Source organism: Callithrix jacchus, chromosome 8 (genome assembly GCF_049354715.1).
Source record: "Callithrix jacchus isolate 240 chromosome 8, calJac240_pri, whole genome shotgun sequence".
NCBI lineage: Eukaryota > Metazoa > Chordata > Mammalia > Primates > Cebidae > Callithrix > Callithrix jacchus.
The window spans coordinates 52,763,434-52,784,720 of NC_133509.1; the positions used below are offsets into that span (position 1 = coordinate 52,763,434).

At 38.5% G+C, this 21,287-nt stretch overlaps 1 protein-coding gene across 11 annotated transcripts in view; it reads right to left on the reverse strand.

The window, feature by feature from the left end:
• The window catches only part of FMN1 (formin 1), a 415,109-nt gene that overhangs the window by 296,444 nt on the left and 97,378 nt on the right, over positions 1–21,287 (reverse strand). For 7 of the 11 annotated variants that reach the window (XR_008474691.2, XM_035259914.3, XM_035259915.3 and 4 more), the window contains one exon: positions 12,746–12,921. The exons of the other annotated variants lie outside the window; for them this stretch is intronic. Coding sequence is in view for 6 of the 7 variants with exons in the window: in XM_035259914.3 (XP_035115805.3) it covers positions 12,746–12,921 (176 nt within the window). In the remaining variant the exon portion in view is untranslated. The remainder of the gene's footprint in view (positions 1–12,745; positions 12,922–21,287) is intronic. 11 annotated transcript variants of the gene reach the window in all.

Genomic DNA, 21,287 nt, shown 5'->3' on the forward strand with positions numbered 1-21,287 from the left:
GCCTTGAGTCCTGGGCTCACACCATGTTCCACCCCTACAAGAGGCTTAACCTGGGGCAAGTTATATATAAGCTCCCTGTGCTGCAGCTCCCTCACCTGGAAACTGATAAGAACAGTACCTACTTCATGGACTGTTGAGGCATATACTATTATGTGTTTGGCTCTCATCAATGACTGACATGCAGTAAGTACTATATGGGAAGGATATGTTTTCCTAAGAAAAGAACAACTTCCTTAGGGACATCAGCCATCAACTAACAGATGTTTTTAGCATTCTCAATAGAAAACAATATTTACTGATCAACAGTCCAAGCAGGAAGTTTTCTTCTCCCAACTCCCTCTTTTATATGCACTTGGGCAGAGGGACTATATATAACACACCTCTGTGTGCCCCAGCCGCAGCCATGCCGCAAGGACATTGAGCTCCAAAGAAAATTCTTCCAAGGGATCCCTTTGGGTGTTTCAGGGCCAGTGCTTTCTGGATTGGATTTTTCCATCAGTGAAACTTGAAGTGAGTAAAGTTTTCTCAAGCGGCCATTGCATAAGGTGACAAAGTTTGCCGTGTTCTTTATTTTGTTTCCCAAGCTGCAACATGATTTTTAAACTAACTCAGTTACTTGAGAGAAAAAAAAAATCCATGAATTTGGTGTTTCCTCCATCTTTTTCTCAAGAATCTTCTGCTGAAGCATGCTGATAATGACACTCAGTGCCTTAGCACTGAGATTTTCCCTTCTTTGGGGAAGGACTGTTCTGAGACAGTGAGTAAGCCTAGGTCCTCAATAGCAGAGCACTAGACATTTATTCATTTATTTACTTTTGGGTTTGGGTCAATTCATTGGATTTCAAAGGTGCTGCTTCATTACAAATAAAAGAAAAGATTACAGACATGAAAATCAAGTTTGAAACAGTTATTACATTACTGGTTAGAATCCTACTCTCAAATATTTCTAGGACTGGGTTGTTCCACCAACCAGTGTCAAAGTTTCCCTAGAAATGGATTTAATGTTGATGACAAAGTAAAATGATGTAAAAGGGGAGAGAAAGGCTGTGACTTGTGAAGCTGTGGGGGATGAAGGCTGGTGGGTAGCAGTCTTTAAAGTACAGAATTTCCTGGGATGTGTTTCTAAAGAGTTTTGAGCTTTTCCAAAGCAAAGGAATAATATTGCTGTTAGATATGACTAATAACAGCAGAAGCATGGAGTCGATGGAGAAAGCATTTCATTGTGACTAACATGCTCCTGATAAAAGATGAAGCCCTGGAATTTACTAAACTATTTATGCCTATGGCTGCTTATACTACCTTCTTCTCATGCAGTAAAACAAGGCAGTTCATGGTTACTGCTATAACTTTCTTTTCCTTCTTTAATTTTTTAAAGTAAAAGTTATCTTGAGAATATTAGTTCAAACTCCAAAGATCCAGGTATCATTTTAAAATATTTTTAAAGGGGACAATAGAAAATCTAGGGAAGGTGGAGATTTACCTAAAAGAAAATGAAGATGGATGAGAAGTGCATGCATATTATTCCAAGTAGGCATCGTGCTAGGTTCTTTATGCAAGTTTTCTTGAACCTAATCCTCTCCAATGAAAGTTTCTGCAGTAAAGCAGGCATTTATATTGGATCCATCTGATTCTAAATGTTTGCTCTTTTCATGACCAAAACAGACAAACAAAACACTACGGTATTTTACAACAGTTTTCTGTCCTACTGAAACATAGGAAGGGAGGCAAAATAGATCACTTGGTTACCTAGAACCAAATGGCTACTGAAATTGGAAGTTTACAGAGGGTAGAAAGGTCACAAATGAATCCTGAATCAGTAATGATTCTTTGACCCTAATACCCACATGATTAATTTAGACATTTAAAGAGCAACAAATGTCAGTACACTAAAATTACAAAGGAGAAAGTACATCAGGCATTGCCACATCTATGATCCAATTCTTTTTTTGAGAAGGGGTCAAGCTCTGTCGCCCAGGCTGGAGTAAAGTGGGGCAATCTCGGTTCACAGCAACCTCTGCCTCCCACAGCACAAGCTTCCTGTCTCAGCCCCCTGAGTAGCTGGGACCACATGTGCATGCCACCATGCATGACTCATTTTTGTTCTGTTTTGTTTTCTAGAGACAGGGTTTCTCCATGTTGCTCAGGCTGGTTTCGAACTCCTGGTATCAAGTGATTCACCTGTCTTAGCCTCCTAAAGCATTGGAATAACAGGTATGAGCCACTGCACCCAACCCATCAATTTTCAAACAGTTAAAGAGAGAGCAGAGAAAAAGTAGAGGAAGTGACAAGGGCTATGTCTTTGAAGAGTGATGTAATGGGGTTTAACATGAGATAGTACTAATCACACACTAGTTGTGTTACTTGAGGCAAGTTCTTTAATGTCTCCAAGATAGCATCCGTGTGTAAAATGGGAAAAATAATACTTAACTCATAGAACAGTTCAATAATTAAATGTGATAATATTCTTAACCCACTGCTTGCTTGATTCCCCACAGAAACTAAATAACTGTGATCATCATTATTATGGAGCATGTGCAGGTGGTGGGGAGGAACCACATTTCCATGGTTTTGAAATATATTCCCTATTGCCTCCATGTGGTACATCATTTTAATTGGAGACTTAAATAAAACAAGTATATATAGGACTACTGTCATTTTCAATACTTTAAAAAGTCTCATGAAATGTTCTGAAGAAATGTTATAACCATTCCTAGAATCAAAGTCACATACTTTCTATAGCTGGAGAGGGAAGTTTATGATGTTCATATGCAAGACACGAGTAGCTGCAATCCTTAATGCAATTTAGAAATAATGATACTAATAAATTAGAATTGCTTAACTAAAATCTGTAAAAACCAAAAGGCAACAGAAAAACAACTGAGCCATAAAAACCAGAACTTTATGTTAATATAGGAATGTTCATAAACAGTTAGTATGTGAAGGCTATTGCATTTCAAATTCTAAATAGCTCATATGGGATTGTAATTTTAACCACAAATTTCCACCTTCATCCTGGAGTGAGAGAAGAAGAGAAAAAGCTTTTCTAAAAGACACACATGGAGTATAAATGATGAATGTAGTAAGAGTTCAAGGTTGGAAGACACCATGTCAGATTCACAGCACTCTAAGTCTAGTGAACACCAACAGAACTTAAAGCTTTTGAGACACAAAAATGAGGGTAAAAAATTGGAACTCATCCAAAGGGGGCAAAAAACAATCATGTGAATTTTAGAGAAAATAAGTATTTTAGCAGCAATAGTCCAATTCACTTAAATACAATTCCTAGACAAATTCGTCATCATTTTTAATAAACTTCAGTCCTATTCTTTGTTCTTTCTGGCTTTGAAAGTATAATACAGACTCTCAAGAGTCCAAATTTTATATGAACAGCTATGATATTTCTTGTCAGAATACGAGAACAAGAAATAAGAATAATGAGTGTTACCAAGATCAAAAAAAAGCAAATATTTCATTTTCAGGTGGGCGGTTCACCTGAGGTCAGGAGTTTGAGACCAGCCTGGCCATCATGGTGAAACCCTGTCTCTACTACAAATACAAAAATTTGCCGACTGTGGTGGTGCATGCCTGTGATCCCAGCTACTCGGGAGGCTGAGGCAGGAGAATCACTTGAACCCGGGAGGCAGAGGTGGCAGTGAGCTGAAATTGTGCCACTTCACACCAGCCTGGGTGACAGAGCGAGACTCTGTCTCAAAAAAAAAAAAAAACAAAGCTGAGCTGTTACCAGATTTGCCATTATCTTGCAATTTGTAGAGAAGTATGAGAAATGATATAAGAATTAAACTTTGTGATTAGCAGAAAATAGAAATTCTATTTAAACATGATAACAATCCTCCACACCAATTCCCAAATTTGAACTAATTTGAGAGATAATTGGTTAATTTGCATGTGAATTAGGAATTAAATTAGATTTTTTTTTCAACTACTTAATTATGACTGAAAGTGATGAGGAATTTGTAAGGAACAAAACAAAAGAAAATGATTTTCCAAATTGATCAATAATTCATCCCTTCTAACTGTTCATCTGGATAATTTCTTGATCATTTATCATACCACCAACAGACACATGATCTCATTCTTTTTCTCTTTCACACATATACACACTAACATATGTACTCACACATACACAAATATACATACTCCTTTAGGAAACAAGCTACTTTGATATCTCTAAATTCACTTCACTTGCAAGTACAAGTCACATTGTCATGAATATCCTAATGCTATGGCCTTTGGCTTTAAGTGGTAGACTCTTTTGTCGGCTTCCATAGAAACAATACCGAAATGCAGCTCTCTCCGTGTAATACAAAGACACCACAAAACAGAGCAATCTGCACACTTGTTGATGTTGAATCTAATTTATGCTGTGAAGTTTGTTATTTAGGAGTGAAAGAAGGTGGAAAGACTGAAATCTGCTGATATTCCTGTAACTGAATACCCAAATTTTAAAGTTTTCTTTTTTTCCTTTTTTTCTTTGTGTTAACCACTAGTCACCCCATCACACTGCTAGTGCATTTAATTATATGTTTGCTTAAAAGCAAACTGGCTGGGTGCAGTGGCTCACACCTATAATCTCAGAACTTTGGGAGGCCAAGGTGGGCGGATCACCTGAGTTCAGGAGTTCAAGAACAGCTTGGCCAACAAGGTGAAAACCCGTCCCTACAAAAATACAAAAATTAGCTGGCCATGATGGCCGGTGCTTGTAATCCAAGCTACTCGGGAGGCTGAGGCAGGGGAATCACTTGAACCTGGCAGATGGAGTTTGCAGTGAGCCAAGATTGGGCCATTGTACTCCAGCTTGGATGACAGAGTGAGATTCCATCTCAAAAAAAAAAAAAAAAAAATTAGCTGGTCATGGCGGCGTGTGCCTGTAATCCCAGCTACTCAGGAGGCTGAGGCAGAAGAATTGCCTGAACCCAGGAGGCGGAGGTCGCGGTGAGCCGAGATAGCGCCATTGCACTCCAGCCTGGGTAACAAGAGTGAAACTCCATCTCAAAAAAAAAATGTTCCTGAGACTAAATCTTGAAACAATACAAGCACCTGTGGAAATCTCCCCACCCCCATCCCCTGCCCAGATCTTGCTTCAAGGCTTCAGTCAAGCCCAAGGTGATGAGATGATGCAGAACCATTTACCAGATGTGACAGTAACTTGAGATAAGCCACTGGAACAAGTCACATAGATGTGTACTGCCTCACCTCCTGCATGGAAGATACTCTGTGGCAAAACTTCCTCTTCTTAAATCCTCCCTTTTCACTTGGAAATTTGTAGCGGTTCCATTAAGACAAGATCCTGGACCTTTTTCTCCACAGATAGCTTTGGTTTATAATAAAGTCACTCTTTTACCATACCGCTACCTTGCTAACTGGTTTGGCGGGCAGCAAGTGGCTGAACCTGCATTCATAACATTCTCATCAATGTTTCACCATTAATTTTATTTTTTAAATGTTAAAAATTGATATATCATACATATTTTGGGATACATATGATATTTTGAGACTTGTATACAATATGTAATGATTAAAAGAGAGTAATTAGTATATCCATTACCCCGATCACCATTAATTTTAAAGACTCAGGATACTTGGTGCATGCTGAGGCATCTAGAGTCCCATATCAGTAGGTGTAGAATGTTACTGGATGAGTTCTGTGGGGTAATTTTGGTTGTAGTCTAGCTCTATAATTCTGAGCAGGGATCTCAATCCTCCCCACTGATTATGAGAGCTAACCCCCATCCATTAAATGAATGGCTTTTGTTCTTAAATTTAAAACAAATAAAAAGAAAACAAGTAAGTCCAAAGTGGTGGAGAGGTAGAAGGAATTAACATTTGAGTACTTGGGTCTAGACTCAGATCTGGGTTTAAATCCTGCCCTTGCCCTTGCTTATTTGTACAATACATATAATAACACCTCTAAGGGCAGGGTCTGGCCTTTAAGAAGTGATCAGTAAGACATGGAGGTTCTTATTACCCATTTAGACAGTCAAGATTGGGAGGAGCCTTGGTAATTACATCCAGGTTCATAGGATACAATTACTTGGAATGGGTTGCTGTGTCTTCCCCAGCCAATTAAGCCACTTCAGTAAAAAACATACAGGGCCTCACAGGTGAGAAGGATATTGTGATTAGCCTTGGAAATCAGAATCATCAAGAAGAGTTCAGCGGGGATGTGTGTGTGTAAGATGGAGTCTCACTCTGTCATCAGGCTGGAGTGCAATGGTGCGATCTTGGCTCACTGCAACCTCTGCCTCCTGGATTGAAGTGATTCTCCTGCCTCAGCCTCCCGAGTAGTTGGGATTACAGGTGCCTGCCACCACACCTGGCTAATTTTTGTATTTTCAGTGGAGACAGGGTTTCACCATGTTGGTCAGGTTGGTCTTGAACTCCTAACCTGAGGTGATCCACCTGCCTTGGCCTCCCAAAGTGTTTTAAAGGCCGGCATGCAAAATCCTATTTCCAGCGAGTAGTACTGCCCGGATATAATCCTAACAACTACTTACCTGTTTCTGCTTTTCATATCTTTGTTTTCAATTTCAGGCCATACCTCTTTTAGTGTTTTTTCTACCCACCCATGCCCATTGTTTGTCACATTACAAACTATTCTCCACGGTGAGCATTCCTTTCCAATGGAATCGTCAGGATACTGTACTTGTTATAAGAAGTTTAGGCCCCAGTGCTTCAGACTCTATTCAGACTCTGAATAGGGTCTCTGACTCTATTCACTTGCCTTTGATAAATCTGGTTGAAAGTGCTGTAGGACCTGAGATGCACGGCTAATGGTAGCTTCTAGTTCAGTGGAACATAAGAAACTGTCCCTTCAGGCTAACTTCTTCATATTCACGTTCTAAATGGGAACTCTAGGGTGACTGCAGTTTTGTCACATATAGGTGCTACCCAAGGGCAAGTCACACATTTGATACATTTGGATCTTGTTTCAAAAGTAATACCTAGGGTTGCCAGAGTTAGTTAATAAAATATAGGACACACAGTTAAATATTAATTTCAGATACAAAACCAAATAACTTTGTAGCATAGGCATGTCCCATATAATATTTGGAAACCCCACGGCCCAAAAGTGGAGCTGACAGGGCTTTGGATTCAGTCTTTCAGGAGCTTTGTAGTTTGCCCAGAATAATCTACAGAATTTGCTTGACCAGGACTACAGGATCATTACCAAACAGAGCTTCCCTACATAGCAGTCTGGAATCTATACCAAAGTATTAGTTGTGTGAGATATTGATATAATGAGAAATATACTGTATATTTGGTCTTCTTCTGGCTCCTGGACAGAACTTCTAAAACCCTTGTAACTTCCTAAGTGATAAGAGTCATGGAAGTCGTAATAATATTTGAATATACTCAAATATATTCAAGTATATATAGAAGTTGTAATGATATTTGCTTTTTGTCCTCAGCTACTGAAACAGCTCAGAAGCAATAAAGGTAAAAGGGGCATCTTTTGTTATTCACAACAAGCCTCTTTCAACTACACTTGAGCTTATGTTAATGAAGTGACTTTCAGAGGATGAGAGGCTGGTTGTCAAGTAAACCAACATTGTGATTAGGGAGTTGACATTTTGGTCCCCAACAACTCACCCTCAGAAGGGTGGAGAGGCTAAAGGTTGAGCTAATTACCACTGTAATGAAGCCTGCATAAAAACCCTAACCAAAGAAGTTCTGTCTCCATAGGGACAGAAGCTCTTGTGCTCGGGACCCTTCCAGACCTCATCCTATGTATCTCTTGGTCTGGCTATTCATTTGTATCCTTTAAAAATATCCTTTGTAATAAATTGGTAATGTCAGAGATGTCTGAACCAGAGTGACTCCATCTTGAATAGGAGATAGGTAAAATAAGGCTGAGACCTGCTGGGCTGCATTCCCAGTAGATTAGGCATTCTTACAGGGTAAGAAAGAAGGTTATCACAAGATACAGGTCACAAAGACTCTGATAAAACAGGATGTGGTAAAGAAGCCAGCCAAAACCCACCAAAACCAAGATGGCTATAAAAGTGATCTCTGGTCATCCTCACTGCTCATTATATGCTAATTATAATGCATTAGCGTGCTGGAAGACACTTCCATGTCACTCCCAGTGCCATGACCCTGGTAATGTTGGGAAGTTGGCTTGTATGGTCTAAAAAGGGAAGGGAGCCTAAGTTCAATAAATCTTTGCCCCTTTCCTGGAAAACTCATGAATAAATCATCGCATATTTAGTATATAATCAAGAAATAACTATAGGTATACTCAAGCAGCCCATACCACTGTGCTCTCCCTGTGGAGTAGCCATTCTTTTATTCCTTTACTTTCTTAGAAAACTTGCTTTTACTTTACTCTATGGACTTGCCCCGAATTCTCTCTTGCGTGAGGTCTAAGAACCCTCTCTTGGGGTCCAGATCAACACCCCTTTCTCATAACAGTAAGTAAACTGTTTCCCTGGGTTGTACAGTTATCCTAACAAATTATTGAGCCCAAGGAGGGGGTCATAGGAGCCTCCTATTTGTATCCAATTTGGACAGAAGTTATGGGTAACCTGGGAACCCACTGCTTGTGACTGGCATCTGAGGTATGCCAGTTTTGTAGGACTGAATCGTTACCTTGTGGGATCTGACTACAATTCCAAGTAGATCGTGTTAATTGAATTGAATTGTGGAACATCTAGTTGGTCTCTACAGAGAATTGAGAATTGCTTGTTATGAAAAACATGTACACTTGGTCTCAGAATGTCAGAAGTGTTGTGAGGGTAGAGTAGGGGTTTTTTTTTTTCCATTTAGTTTGTTAAGTAAATGTTGCCCAGAGTCTCCCTAGTGATTGTCCTACACCAATCCCACCTCCTGCCATTCCCCAAGGAACCCCTGAGTCTTCTCATAGTTTAGTAACTAAAAGGCGAATGCCCAGCTAAATGAGGAGACTTAGTAACAGCCCCGACCTTAATGCCAGTGTCCATCCTGACACGCGGATACCAAACTCCCACCAATTATTTCAAGTATGAAATGTTTTAGCTGGCATCACATACTAATGAGTCAGTGTAGTCACAAAAAAAGGCTCAGGAAAGTAACATTCTGATGGTGACACTGAAAGTCAGGTTTAAAACTGGAAGCACAGCAGTGCTGGTCCAATGTCTAAGGCTGATCAATGTGAGTCCAAAGCCCAGCAGAGGAAAAGGGTTTTTGTGAGCTGCTAGTCATTAACAGGAGGCTCATTATTTCTTCTTTTTCCCCTTCTTCTTCTTCTTCTTCCTCCTCCTCCTCCTCTTCTTCTTCTTCTTCCTCCTCCTCCTCCTTCCTCTCATCTTCCTCTTCCTCTTCCTCCTCCTCTTCTTCTTCTTCTTTTCTTCTTCTTTTTTTAATTACTTTTTTATTTCCATAAGTTATTGGAGAACAGGTAGTGTTTGGTTACATGAGCAAGTTCTTTAGTGGCGATTTCTGAGATTTGCACCAATCACCCAGGCAGTATACACTGCACCCAATGTGTAGTCTTTTACACGATACACATTTTTTCTAAATAGATATAATCCTTTCAGACAGAAACCTTACCTAGAATATTAACATTTAAACATATAAGAGTCAAATCATACTGTCCACAGAGGGGAGAAGGGCTTGGAAGTGAGGAAGGAAACACAGGCCCCAAAGCATAAAAACTGTTGATCCAGAAAATAATCTAAAGAAATCATTTTAGTTTTTATAATTCAGATTAATTAAAAACTAAGCAACAGATATTTATTTTTAATTACACAGTATTTATATAAATATACAAATATATATTTTGATTTCACACATTATATATTGTAAATATATTAAAATTATACATATATACACATGTATAATTTATATATTATGTATATGTAACATATAAATATATATAAAACCCATAAAAGGCTAGCTCAGGAAATATTTTTCATCTAGTGATAAATATAAAAAACTTAAAAATACTTATAGAAAATAATCCACCTCCTAGAATTTTATTATAAAGAAATAGTCCTAAATAATGGGGGGAAGGATATAGGAAAAATCATACATGTGGTCATGCTATTTTCTTTCCAAATAGTGGTTCTATTCCAAAACTGGAAACAACTTCAATATCCAATAATGGAGAAATGAGTAAATAAATTTTGGCATATGATTGTGGGGAATATAACTCGATCACTTAAAACACATATATAATGTGCTTGTAACAACCTGTATAAGCAGTGTGAGAGTAATTGGTTAAAAAAGAGAGGAGGTTATGAAATCTGGCATGTTTATATGTTTTTAAAAAATCTCTCATTGAAAAACAAACCATACTTAGTGAAAAAAAACAAAGCAAATTTATCAAATTGTAACAGTCATCATTGCTAAGATTATGAGTTTTTTTTTTTCACTGTAACTATGTATTTCAATTTTTCTATTGAAAAATTGAAAAGGATTGTGGAGGATTTTTATAATTGTAATAAATTAAGTAAAAAAATTATTTAATTTACAGAGGAAAAGGAAAACCAGAAATACATAGTTTAGCCAATTTAAAAAAACACATAGACAGTATTTTTTTTAAACACAGAAGAAAAAGTAGCTTTTCAACATCTATTTCAGCACTTTTACACTCTAGGCCTGCTGTTTGTGGCAAATGCAACTTAAAGTAACTCACCAACAGATGTCACTGTTACACTTCCTGCTTTAAGCACATCTCTCAAGAAGCACAACTTCACTTTAGATAGGGGAATAAAATAAAAAACTTTATTCCCATGTCATCTGCTGCAGGGTTGCAGATTTCTCATCTTTCAGCTTCATTCTAAACTACCCTTTGTAGTACCCAGAATGTGGAATGCTATTCTAAAATGACATACAGTGACCATGGTTTTATGGTTATGAAAAGTACAAGGTTCTCCTGCTCTTTGATTGCCACCCATGTGAACACCACAGACTTAACCCACACTCGTCAAACACATGGTTCCATATCTGAAAGTAATAACTTGGAGAGAACGCAAGATTGTCAACAGACATTAAAATTAATAGCTAAAAAAAGGAAAAGTGCTTCTTAGATTTCTGGTGCTCACCTCATCTGTGACAGGTAAGCATCTGTGACAGGATGGGTAAAGAGGTATTGCCGAATATCACAATAATCTGGTAAATTCTATCAAGCCACCTAAATGTGGAAGTAGCTGAACCCCAGCTAGTGCTTTCTAAGGGGTAGTCAACTTCTGTGCCGATGAAAACATGAATGAATAAGAAAGGAGAAGGCAGCTGGGTGCGGTGGCTCATGCCTGTAATCCTAGCACTTTGGGAGGTCAAGGCAAGGAACATTTTGAGGTCAGGAGTTCGAGACCAGCCTGGCCAACATGGTGAAACCCCATCTCTACTAAAAATACAAAAATTAGCTGGGTGTGTTGGTGCACGCCTGTAAGCCCAGCTCTACTCAGGAGGCTGAGGTGGGAGGATCGCTTGAATCCAGGAGCCAGAGGTTGCAATGAGCAAAGATTGTGCCACTGCACTCCAGCCTGGGCAACAAAGCAAGACTCCATCTTAAAAAAAAAAAAAAAAAAAAAGGAGAAGGCTATGTTTTTTTGAACTAAAAGCTAAAAGTAGATCTACCATTTGATCCAGCAATTCCACTACTAGGTATATACCCAGAAGAAAAGAAGTCGTTATACAAAAAAGATACTTGTACATGCATGTTTATAGCAGTACAATTTGCAGTTGCAAAAATATGGAACCAGCCAAATGCCCATCAATCAAGGAGTGAATAAAGAAAATGTGGCATGTATATGTGTGTGTGTATATATATATACACACACCACAGATTACTAATCAGCCATAAAAAGGAAAGAAATAATGGCATTTGCAGCAACTTGGATAAAAATGGAGACTGTTGTTGTAGGTGAAGTAATTCAGGAATGGAAAACCAAACATTGTATGTTCTCACTCATAAGTGGGAGCTAAGCTATGAGGATGCAAAGGCATCAGAATGATACAATGGACTTTGGGGACTTGGGGGAAAGAGTCATGGGAAGTGAAGGATAAAAGACTACACATTGGGTACAGTGTACAGTGCTTATATGTGGTGCACCAAAATCTCAGTAATCACCACTAAAGAATTTATTCATATAACCAAACACCACCTGTTCCCCAAAAATCTATTAAAATAAAAATAAAAAATAAATTCAAAAAAGAACTGCAGATGTTATTAAAAGGGAACAAAAATTAAAAAAAAAGAAAGCAGAAGTTTATTTTTTTAAATGCATCATCCTATATTCTGCAGATTTCCTGCCAACCTATTCACCTGTTATTTGAGCAGCTGGACAGAAAGGTTCATGAACATGCAAGGAAGGCAGGCTGTTTGGATTTCATTTGAGAATCTAGAGCAAATCAGTTGGCTTACATATGTTATTCACAAATTTTTCGTAAAAGGATATTAAGAAATGACTTGAAACCATTGGGTACTCCCACAATGAGATTTAGGCTGCAAAGCTAATGAACAGAGTGCTCCGAAAAGACTCAGATAAATGACAAACACAGTCACTTCTAGACAAGTTGCTAGTTACTTTCTAGAGTATGAATTTCGGATCACCAAGGTGCATCTTGATTTCTGCAGCCCACTGATGTTTTTATCCATACTGATGCATACATGACATTAATGATGCATACACTGATCCATACATTAAATGAAGCTTTATATATATAATTTACATTAAATTCACATGAAATGAGCCTCTGTTGACTACAAAGAACCAGCACAATCACAAAGATTTCTACTTACATGGAGATCCAAGTACAATTCGCTTCTGTTTGACTTTTCCCTTTCCTCGTGAAGCAAAAATGGACAGGCTGGTCCTGCTCTGTAGCCCAGAACCCACGTGCCTCCATCCCTATTGGGAAGGTCTTTAAGTGTCTGCTCATTGAAGCCGTCCCAGGGAAAGCTCTCAGAGGAGATACCTAAACAAACAGAGAGAAGGCCATCAGTGACATGGCAGCCAAATAAATAAATAAATAAAGCCATACTTGGGGAACTCTTACGTAGACTTTTTCATACTATCTCTTACTTTACTTTCTAAGTTATATTTTTAAGAGATTGCTTTCCTTCTAAAGTTTTTCTCCCAACAATTTCTGGATCAAGCTAACAGAAAATTACAACATAAGCCTTCATGCCCAATTTGAAAAGGTAAGTCTATTGGCTGTACTCTATGGTCCATATTCTTGCTTAGAGGTTGCGTGGGCCGTTCTGTCTCAGAATGGAATCAGAGGAGGAGCTAAGGGACAGGAGTCAGGAGGCCTGGCCTGTTGGCTTTCCTGTTAATTCCTAAACAGTGTCATCTGAGCCAAGTCACTAATGTGTGTGTTCTCCAGGGCAGGAGCTGTGTCTTGTTCATTTCTGGGAATAGAATAATTATCCATGGTGCATACTGGACTTGGTCAGTTTGTTGAATTAGTGAGCAGTGCATGAGAAACCCCTATTTGGAATTTGCTTTTGTCATCTCTAGAATCAAAGGTATTAAGTCTAGCCCATTCTTACCTAAACTGCAGGCAAGAAATAATAGGATGATAATCATTAACTATGTGCCAGACACTGTTCTTAGCTCTGTTCTTCAATTTTTATGATAACATATAGTTAAGTATCGTTAGTGTTCTCATTTTAAATGGGGAAACTGAAGTACAAAGAAGTTAAGCAATTTGCTCAAAATCATAAAGTAAGCAAATGGTTAAGCTAGGATTTGAACATAGGCAGTTTAACAATAGAGGGCCATGCTTTTAATGACTACACTCTGGCCCCTGCCTAACATTCTATTCTTAACATGGCAATACGTGTTCTACAACAAAAGAAATTTATGGTCAGTAAAGTGTGAGAAAAGCTACGTACTGTATCTCTTAGATATATTCCCCCTGCCGTGTGACTCGCTTTGGCCATCTGAATGTATCTCTTAAAGAGCCATGATTTGCGCTAGCATATTAAAGACCTTGGGAATCCTTTAGCAAAGAAAACCTAGTTCTGTACAATAGCATTTTCCAAACTTGTTTGACTACAGAATCTATTTAAAGAGACAGCTGCTAAACATGTCACAAGCCACTTAATGGTGTACTAGAACATAGTTTGGAAAACACCAGATTAGATCACTTCTAATGTTTCATATAGCACTCAAGTTCCTAGTCCTCTTTTAATTCCTGGTAAGCAACCTTGGCAAAATATTAAGCAATTAGGCAGAAGTTAAAGGTTTAGGCTCAGTGTATTTTGCAATAGAGATCACTGTTGAATATATGATAAGTGTTTATTACACATAATCCCTGTAAGAGTCTGTTTGGCAGTCACCCAAAGCCAACCAATGGCTTCTATCATGCTGAAACCTGACTTACACAAAACATGAGCTGAGAGTAAGTAAGCTCACAAAGGAACCGCAGGATAGCCTGCTTCTCCTTTATATTAGGGTAACATTTTAGAAGAAAGAAAATTTGAAAACGGCTAAGGTTTGGCTATTGTTTGCCTGCTGAGTTTGTTGGTTTTCAATCACACTTCGAAGTAAAAGATGATGCAGAGCAGTGTTTCTACAGTTGCCCTCTAGCAGGCTGTTCACAAAAACACCTTTCTGCAGCCACTGACAAAAATGGGGGTCCAGGGCTTTCCAAGTCTATGCTCACATCTACAAACACAGTTGTCTAGAAGAGCATACCCAGGCTCTTCCTTGATCTGGGCCAAAGGCCTTAGAGGAAATGCCTTTCCAGTTAATCCCCTCACTACCGACTGTCTATAGACAGTCTTCTGGACTTTCATTTAGAGTCTCATGTGCTTTGGAGCGACCCACTCCTAGTCTCAAACACAGAAATGAACTAATGCCTAAAAGAACCTCAGGGAGAAGGCACTCTGCTTAGCACCTTTGGTTTATCCTCATGTTGACTCTGAGGAAGATAGTACTGATTATATTTCAATAGATGAAGAAATTAAATCTCAGACCTCTTTTAACTTCTATTTATATGGCTCATCCTCCTCCTAGACTATTTCTGTTCACCTTTGGTATAAACGTTTTCAAGTTTACAGTATACTCTCACTGTACTATCCAATCTTCCAAGATGTACTAGTTACTAATGACATCCCTCATTTTAAATCCCTCCACCTTTCATTTTTCTTTTGAAGTAACTGCTGGCTTTGGGTAAAGTTTGCACAGAATAATAAAACAATATAAAATAAAATATATTATATATATATCACAAAACACAATGTACAACACCTGAGGTAAGACATCTGTATCATCAGAGGCATATTGTCTGGTGAGTATAAGTTCATCATTTAGATACAAGAGAGTGAAAAGTTCCCACAATAACAAGGATTTGGGGTCCTTGATAAAACTCACATGCATACACATGCATGCATATTTATGCAAACACACATGCAGACCCCTCACACACCTGCAGTGGCTATCCAATACTGCATTAATGAGGTGAGGCATGCAATCAAATTCACTCTCTATGCAGAGGAAAAACAATGTAAAGTTTAAGCAGAAACAATGAAAGTTACCTTCTTTCTGGAAATGGTTTTAGTTTTAAAGCGTTAATTTCTAATACCTAAGGTTTAACCAGACAATATCCCTATGAAGGAAACATGCAAGGTAAAACTGTGATGCATAATTATTTTGGTAAGAATCCTTTGGACAGAAAAGGACCATGAGTAACACTGAAATAAGTAACATAAAACCGTTATTGTCAAAAGTCTGACAAAGTAGGTTAGGACATAGGACAAAGTCTACATTCTGAAGACTATAATGAATTTATAAAATAATTTTTGAATGGAGAGTTTTAATAACACAAACACAACATTTTTAGTAAAAAATAAAGCATATGTCTGTATTTACTAAAATGGGTAGTACCCAAACTAGTCTCTCTAGCTGGATAAATTTAATCAAAAGAGAAGAAAATTATCTGAAATTGGATAAATATATTCTGTCAAAACAGTCAATTGTCATTTAATCTTCTGATACAAATAGATTTGTGGGTATTAGATATTTAGAGAATATTTTGTGAAAAATTGAATCAGTTTTATCAATTTAAACTTGTGTCCTTCCCTTTCGTGTGCATATTACAAATCCGTTTTTTACTTGATATTAGTTATTTTGTTTCTTCAACATTTTGATCGATCACACACAAACACATAGGTTATTTGTACAGCTGACCACGGTTAATACAACGTACAGCACAGTCACAGTAAAGATAGGGTGACTTACCTTGGAACCACTTTGAAAGGTTGTGCTTTTCAAAACCATTCACATGATGAGCTGCACTTCCTGATGCTAATCTATAACATCAGCCTGAGGTTTTGCTGTCAATTATCAAAACAACAGAAGCAGACAGAATGGAAAGGTAATATGCCATTTAAAACAGGAGGCAGTGTCCACAGCTCATCTTTCCAAAATGGAATCAATCAGTCTGTCTAGCAGGGGTACATTGGATTATTGTTCCCACTGCTTCACTCCCTCCCTGCATTCTGATCATGGACCCAAAGCCTTTTCTGGTATATTTCCCCTGCCACGTGACTCGCTTTAGCCATCTGAATGTAAGCAATGTGACAGTGTGCCAATTCTGGGCCAAGACCTTGAGATACACAGTGTGTTTTCATGCCTGGCCTTGTGCTTCTGCCCTTGGGAGCTTGGAATGAGACTTGGAACATCTGATCCAGGCACAGTCCTACAAGCCTGAAGCCAAGCTCAGTCAATGAACCTTAGCCAACTCCCAGGCCAGTGCATAAAAACAATACATATTTATTGTAAGCAATTGAGATTTGGGAACTATTTGTTGAAATAGTTGCCTCATATATTATCATGTCTTCTCCCACAAGAAGCACTGTGATTATTAAAGACATTAAACCTTTTCAGCTGAGAGGCCTTAAACACAACAGTGTTTTTGTTTTGTAATTTGTACTGAAAAAATTTATTCAATGTACTGCAAGGTTTTGAAAAATCAAGTAAAAACTCATGGCACACCCATTTCCTCATTCATACCAAGATTCATGCGCAAACTACATTTCATTAAAAAGTTAACTTTATTTACCAGACACTGTCCTTAATCATCTAAAAAACATGCAAATAAAAATACACCAATTTCCAAAAGGAAATCTGTGAACATACTATATAATCAGCAGATCTGGACAAAAGTCCCTAAGGGACAAAATTACAGTGCCTTTCAGGTTGTTTCCTGTAATTCTCCCATCATACCAAGCCCTCGTTTGGCAGCAATGATCAAGTGGTTATGCATCCAAAAAGAGGAGAGAAGAAAACAAAATCCCTCAGCTTAAAACTCTCCTGAGTTTTAGCTTCTGTGCTGGAGTGCCCAAGGCCATTCATCATACTTGATGTAAAGTAAACCTAAGAGGTGAGGTTTTCTCAACCGTGAATATCAGAACTGATATGTAAACGTAGACAGGTTGTCTTCCATTATGTTATTCAAATGTGTACTTACAAGCAAGAATGACAGCAATCTAGATGTGTAGCTAACAGAAAGCGACACTGCTAAGTACTTGTAGAGTGGGTATGTGGCTGTGTGTATAATCATTCATGTCTATATCTAGGAAGACAGAGCTCTGGCAAAAGTGTAGTCTCACAGCTGGCATCTGTCAATTAGAAATCAACGCTCACTAATGCAACTGCCCCCATTTTCATTCTCAGTGGTTTTAAATGACACAATGTCACCAAACCAGCTAGGCAGATAAAATGCTGAGAAGGTATGGCATCTATCCACCCCAGCCTCTAACTCCTCGCTGGAAGTGTATGGGGAGACAAATGATGAATGAGCAAGGATGGAAAGGTGAAAGGTGTGGCCCGGCAGAGTAAGGCTGCTGGCAAATCAAAAAGTAGCAGAGAGTGGGGAACAAGCTACGTCAGTCTGAGCATCGATGAGGAAAGCATCCACTGCCATCAAGCAACTACAATGTAGTTTGCATTTCTAAAATCATGCTTAAACTCAAATAAAATAAAATAAAATTTACAGTTGAAAGGAATCTTGTATATCTCCCCACCTACATGCTCATTTTACAGCTGAGAGAACTGAAGCCCATGAAGACTGCAGTATTTCCAACATGCCCAGCTAGCAGCAAAGGCAGAACTAAAATCTAAGTTCTTAATGCTATTTAGAGAAGGGTATTATTGCCAGTCTCCAGATGGGAATATTGAGAGCTAAGAGAGAAGTAGATGTGAATAAGTTAAGAGTGTGGGTACAGGGCTTTAACATGTGGGCTAAATTCCTGGCTGTGGCCATTACTAATTATTTGACCTTGGTGAGGTTACCAAAACTCCGTAAGTCTTTACTCTCTCATCAATAAAATGAAGATAATAAAAATATGCCTGATATTGAGCTAGGCTTACAATTACTTTCTGTCAGAAGACTTTTCTGGGGTGGGGGATAGATAGATTTGATGGAAGAAGCAAACAATTCCCCTATATACAATGAGGGCATATCTAATATCACACAGTCATGTAAAAGGCTATTTTTTGTCAAAGAAGATAAAGAGAATAATAATGAAGCTCATAATAATTCAGTTGCACTGTAGTGCAGCAGATCCTAAATCTGTTCATGTTCCAAAAATAGAATTCACGTCATCAAATGCAACAGCTCCAAGTAAGTAGCTGATCATCTCTGGAAACGACAGCTCCTCAGGGTCATTCAAAGATACTCTATGATACTTCTTCCCATAAGGTCAAACATATGAGCCTAGAGCCATGAATGGAGCTATTTATAGTCATGGCTTTAAATAAAATAGCACTTTAAGGAAATATATAAATATCTCTTGTGATTATTGTATAAACCTCCTTCCATGGTTTTTTCCTATGAAGAATACTAGATGAGGAGTGTATATTACTCAAGATAGGAAACTTATTTGTGGCCATAGTTGCACTGCATATTTTAACACTTGAAAACAGGGGCACAAAAGACGCTAAGAATAGATAGAAGATAAAAGCTCCTAGGTAAGGTTTGATGCAGAAAAGATCAAGAAATAACAAATTTAGGAGGTTGTAGGATTCATTGAGACATTAAAAGCCTCTGTCTATTCTCAGACAATAAATGTTCAAGAAATTACATATTAGCACTTCAAATACTTAAGTGATCAAAAAATTTTAGTATGTTTCATTATAAAGAATATGGCCAGGTACAGTGGTCCACACCTTTAATTCCAGCACTTTGGGAGGCTGAGATGGGCAGATCACTTGAGATCAGGAGTTCAAGACCAGCCTGGCCAACATGGTGGAATGCTGTCTCTACTGAAAATACAAAAATTAGCTGGGCATGGTGGCTGGTGGCTGTAATCCCAGCTACTTGGAACGCTGAGGCCAGAAAATCGCTTGAACCCAGGAGGCAGAAGTTGCAGTGAGTCAAGACCATGCCTCTGCACTCCAGCCTGGGCAACAGAGCAAGACTCTGTCTCAAACAAAAAAAAAAAGAATATACTTGCTTGTTAACAAAAAAACACGTATATATGTTTTTGAGACGAGGTCTCACTGTGTCACCCAGGCTGGAGTGTGGTGGCATGATCATAACCCACTGTAGCCTTGGCCTCCTGTGCTCAGCAATCCTCCTGCTTTGGCTTCCCAAGTAGCTGAGACAACTGGTGTGCACCATCAAATGAGGCTAGTTTTTAATTTTTTTTGTAGAAATAGGCTCTTGCTGTATTGCCCAGGCTGGTCTCAAACTCCTGGCTTCAAGTAAACCTAATACCTTGGCCTCCCAAAGTGTTTTGATTAAAGGCATGAGCCACTGTGCCTGACCTCAAAAATATTACTGAAGAATAAGAATACAAAAAATATGTCATATGGCATTCATTATAAGTAAATTTGAATAACATTTTCCCTTTTAGGTCACATTATTCCAATTATTATGAGGATAGTTGCACCAGTGGGAAATACAACTCTTGAAGACATATAATTACTGGTTATCTAAATAGCTAAGGAAGTACAGTAAAGAAAAAACTACAAAATACTAAACCTTGGATTATAAACTATATAATAAATGATTTTTAAAGCTTCCTTTCCAAAAAGAAATTATCTTAGGGAACTCACAGAAATGAATATACATAAGATAAATACAAAAAAAAAAAGAAGGCACACTTACCATTATTAATATATATATACAATACAATTAAGAAATATGCAATACAATTAAGAAATTGAGAATAAAATATGGCTCTGAATGTCCTTGTGACATAGCGAGAATAAGGGGACATTATTTCATTCCTCTCATCAAAAGGAAGAAACAAGCTGGTCCTTGATGGCTGACAAAGGTCTTTGTGATATAAAATTCTGAGAAAAATAGCTGTATAATCGACTTAGCCTTAGCTCTCATCTTAGCCTTAGCTCTATCCCAGGTATTTGGACTAACAATTATCTTTACACAATACTGTTGCCAGCACTAGAGCCAATAAGGTTGGTCCAGTCGTCTGTCAATAACCTTTGCCCTTCTAATCAGAAAAGTTTGGATATTACCTTGACTGCCCAATGATTTGGAATTAAAGTGATGAACTCTTTAGCAGAGCTGCTAAGGAATAGCCTCTATAAAACATCCAGATTCATAAATTGCCACCTTTTGCCCAAGTGTGTTAGGCACCAGAGTTTTCCTATCTCCCTTCTTCTACCAGTCATTAGTACTGAGGAGTCTGCACTTTATACCAGCACCTGATTTATCACTTTCCCTCCCAACACATCTACTTTTTTTTTTTTTTAAGACAGGGTCTCACTGTGTTATCTAGTCTGGAGTGCAGTGGGGCGATCTCGGATACTGCAGCCTCAACCTCCCGGGCTCAAGTGACAAGTGATCCTCCCACCTCAGCTTCCCAAGTAGCTGGGACCACAGACATGCACCACCATGCCCAGCTAATTTATTTTTATATTTTGGTTTCACCATGTTGTCCAGGCTAGTATCAAACTCCTGAGCTCAAGCAATCTGCCAGCTATGGTCTCCCAAAGTGCTGGAATTACTGGTGTGAGCCAATTCACCTTGCAGCCCCATTTCTATTTACACACATTTCAGACTGGTTGATAATACCCCATAGGTCACTGGGGCTCTGGTAACTTTTTTCAGTCCGGAAATCACCTCTCAGTAGAAAGCCTAGGTAGCCAGTCACAGTGGCTCATTCCTGTAATCCCAGAACTTTAGGAGGCCGAGGTAGGTGGATCACTTAAACTCAGGAGTTCAAGACCAGCCTGGGTGACATGGCAAAACCTATCTCTACTAAAAATACAAAAATCAGCCAGGCCTCGTGGCCTGTGTCTGTGGTCCCAACTACTTGTGAGGCTGAGGTGGGAGGATCACTTGTCACTTGAGGCTAGGAGGTT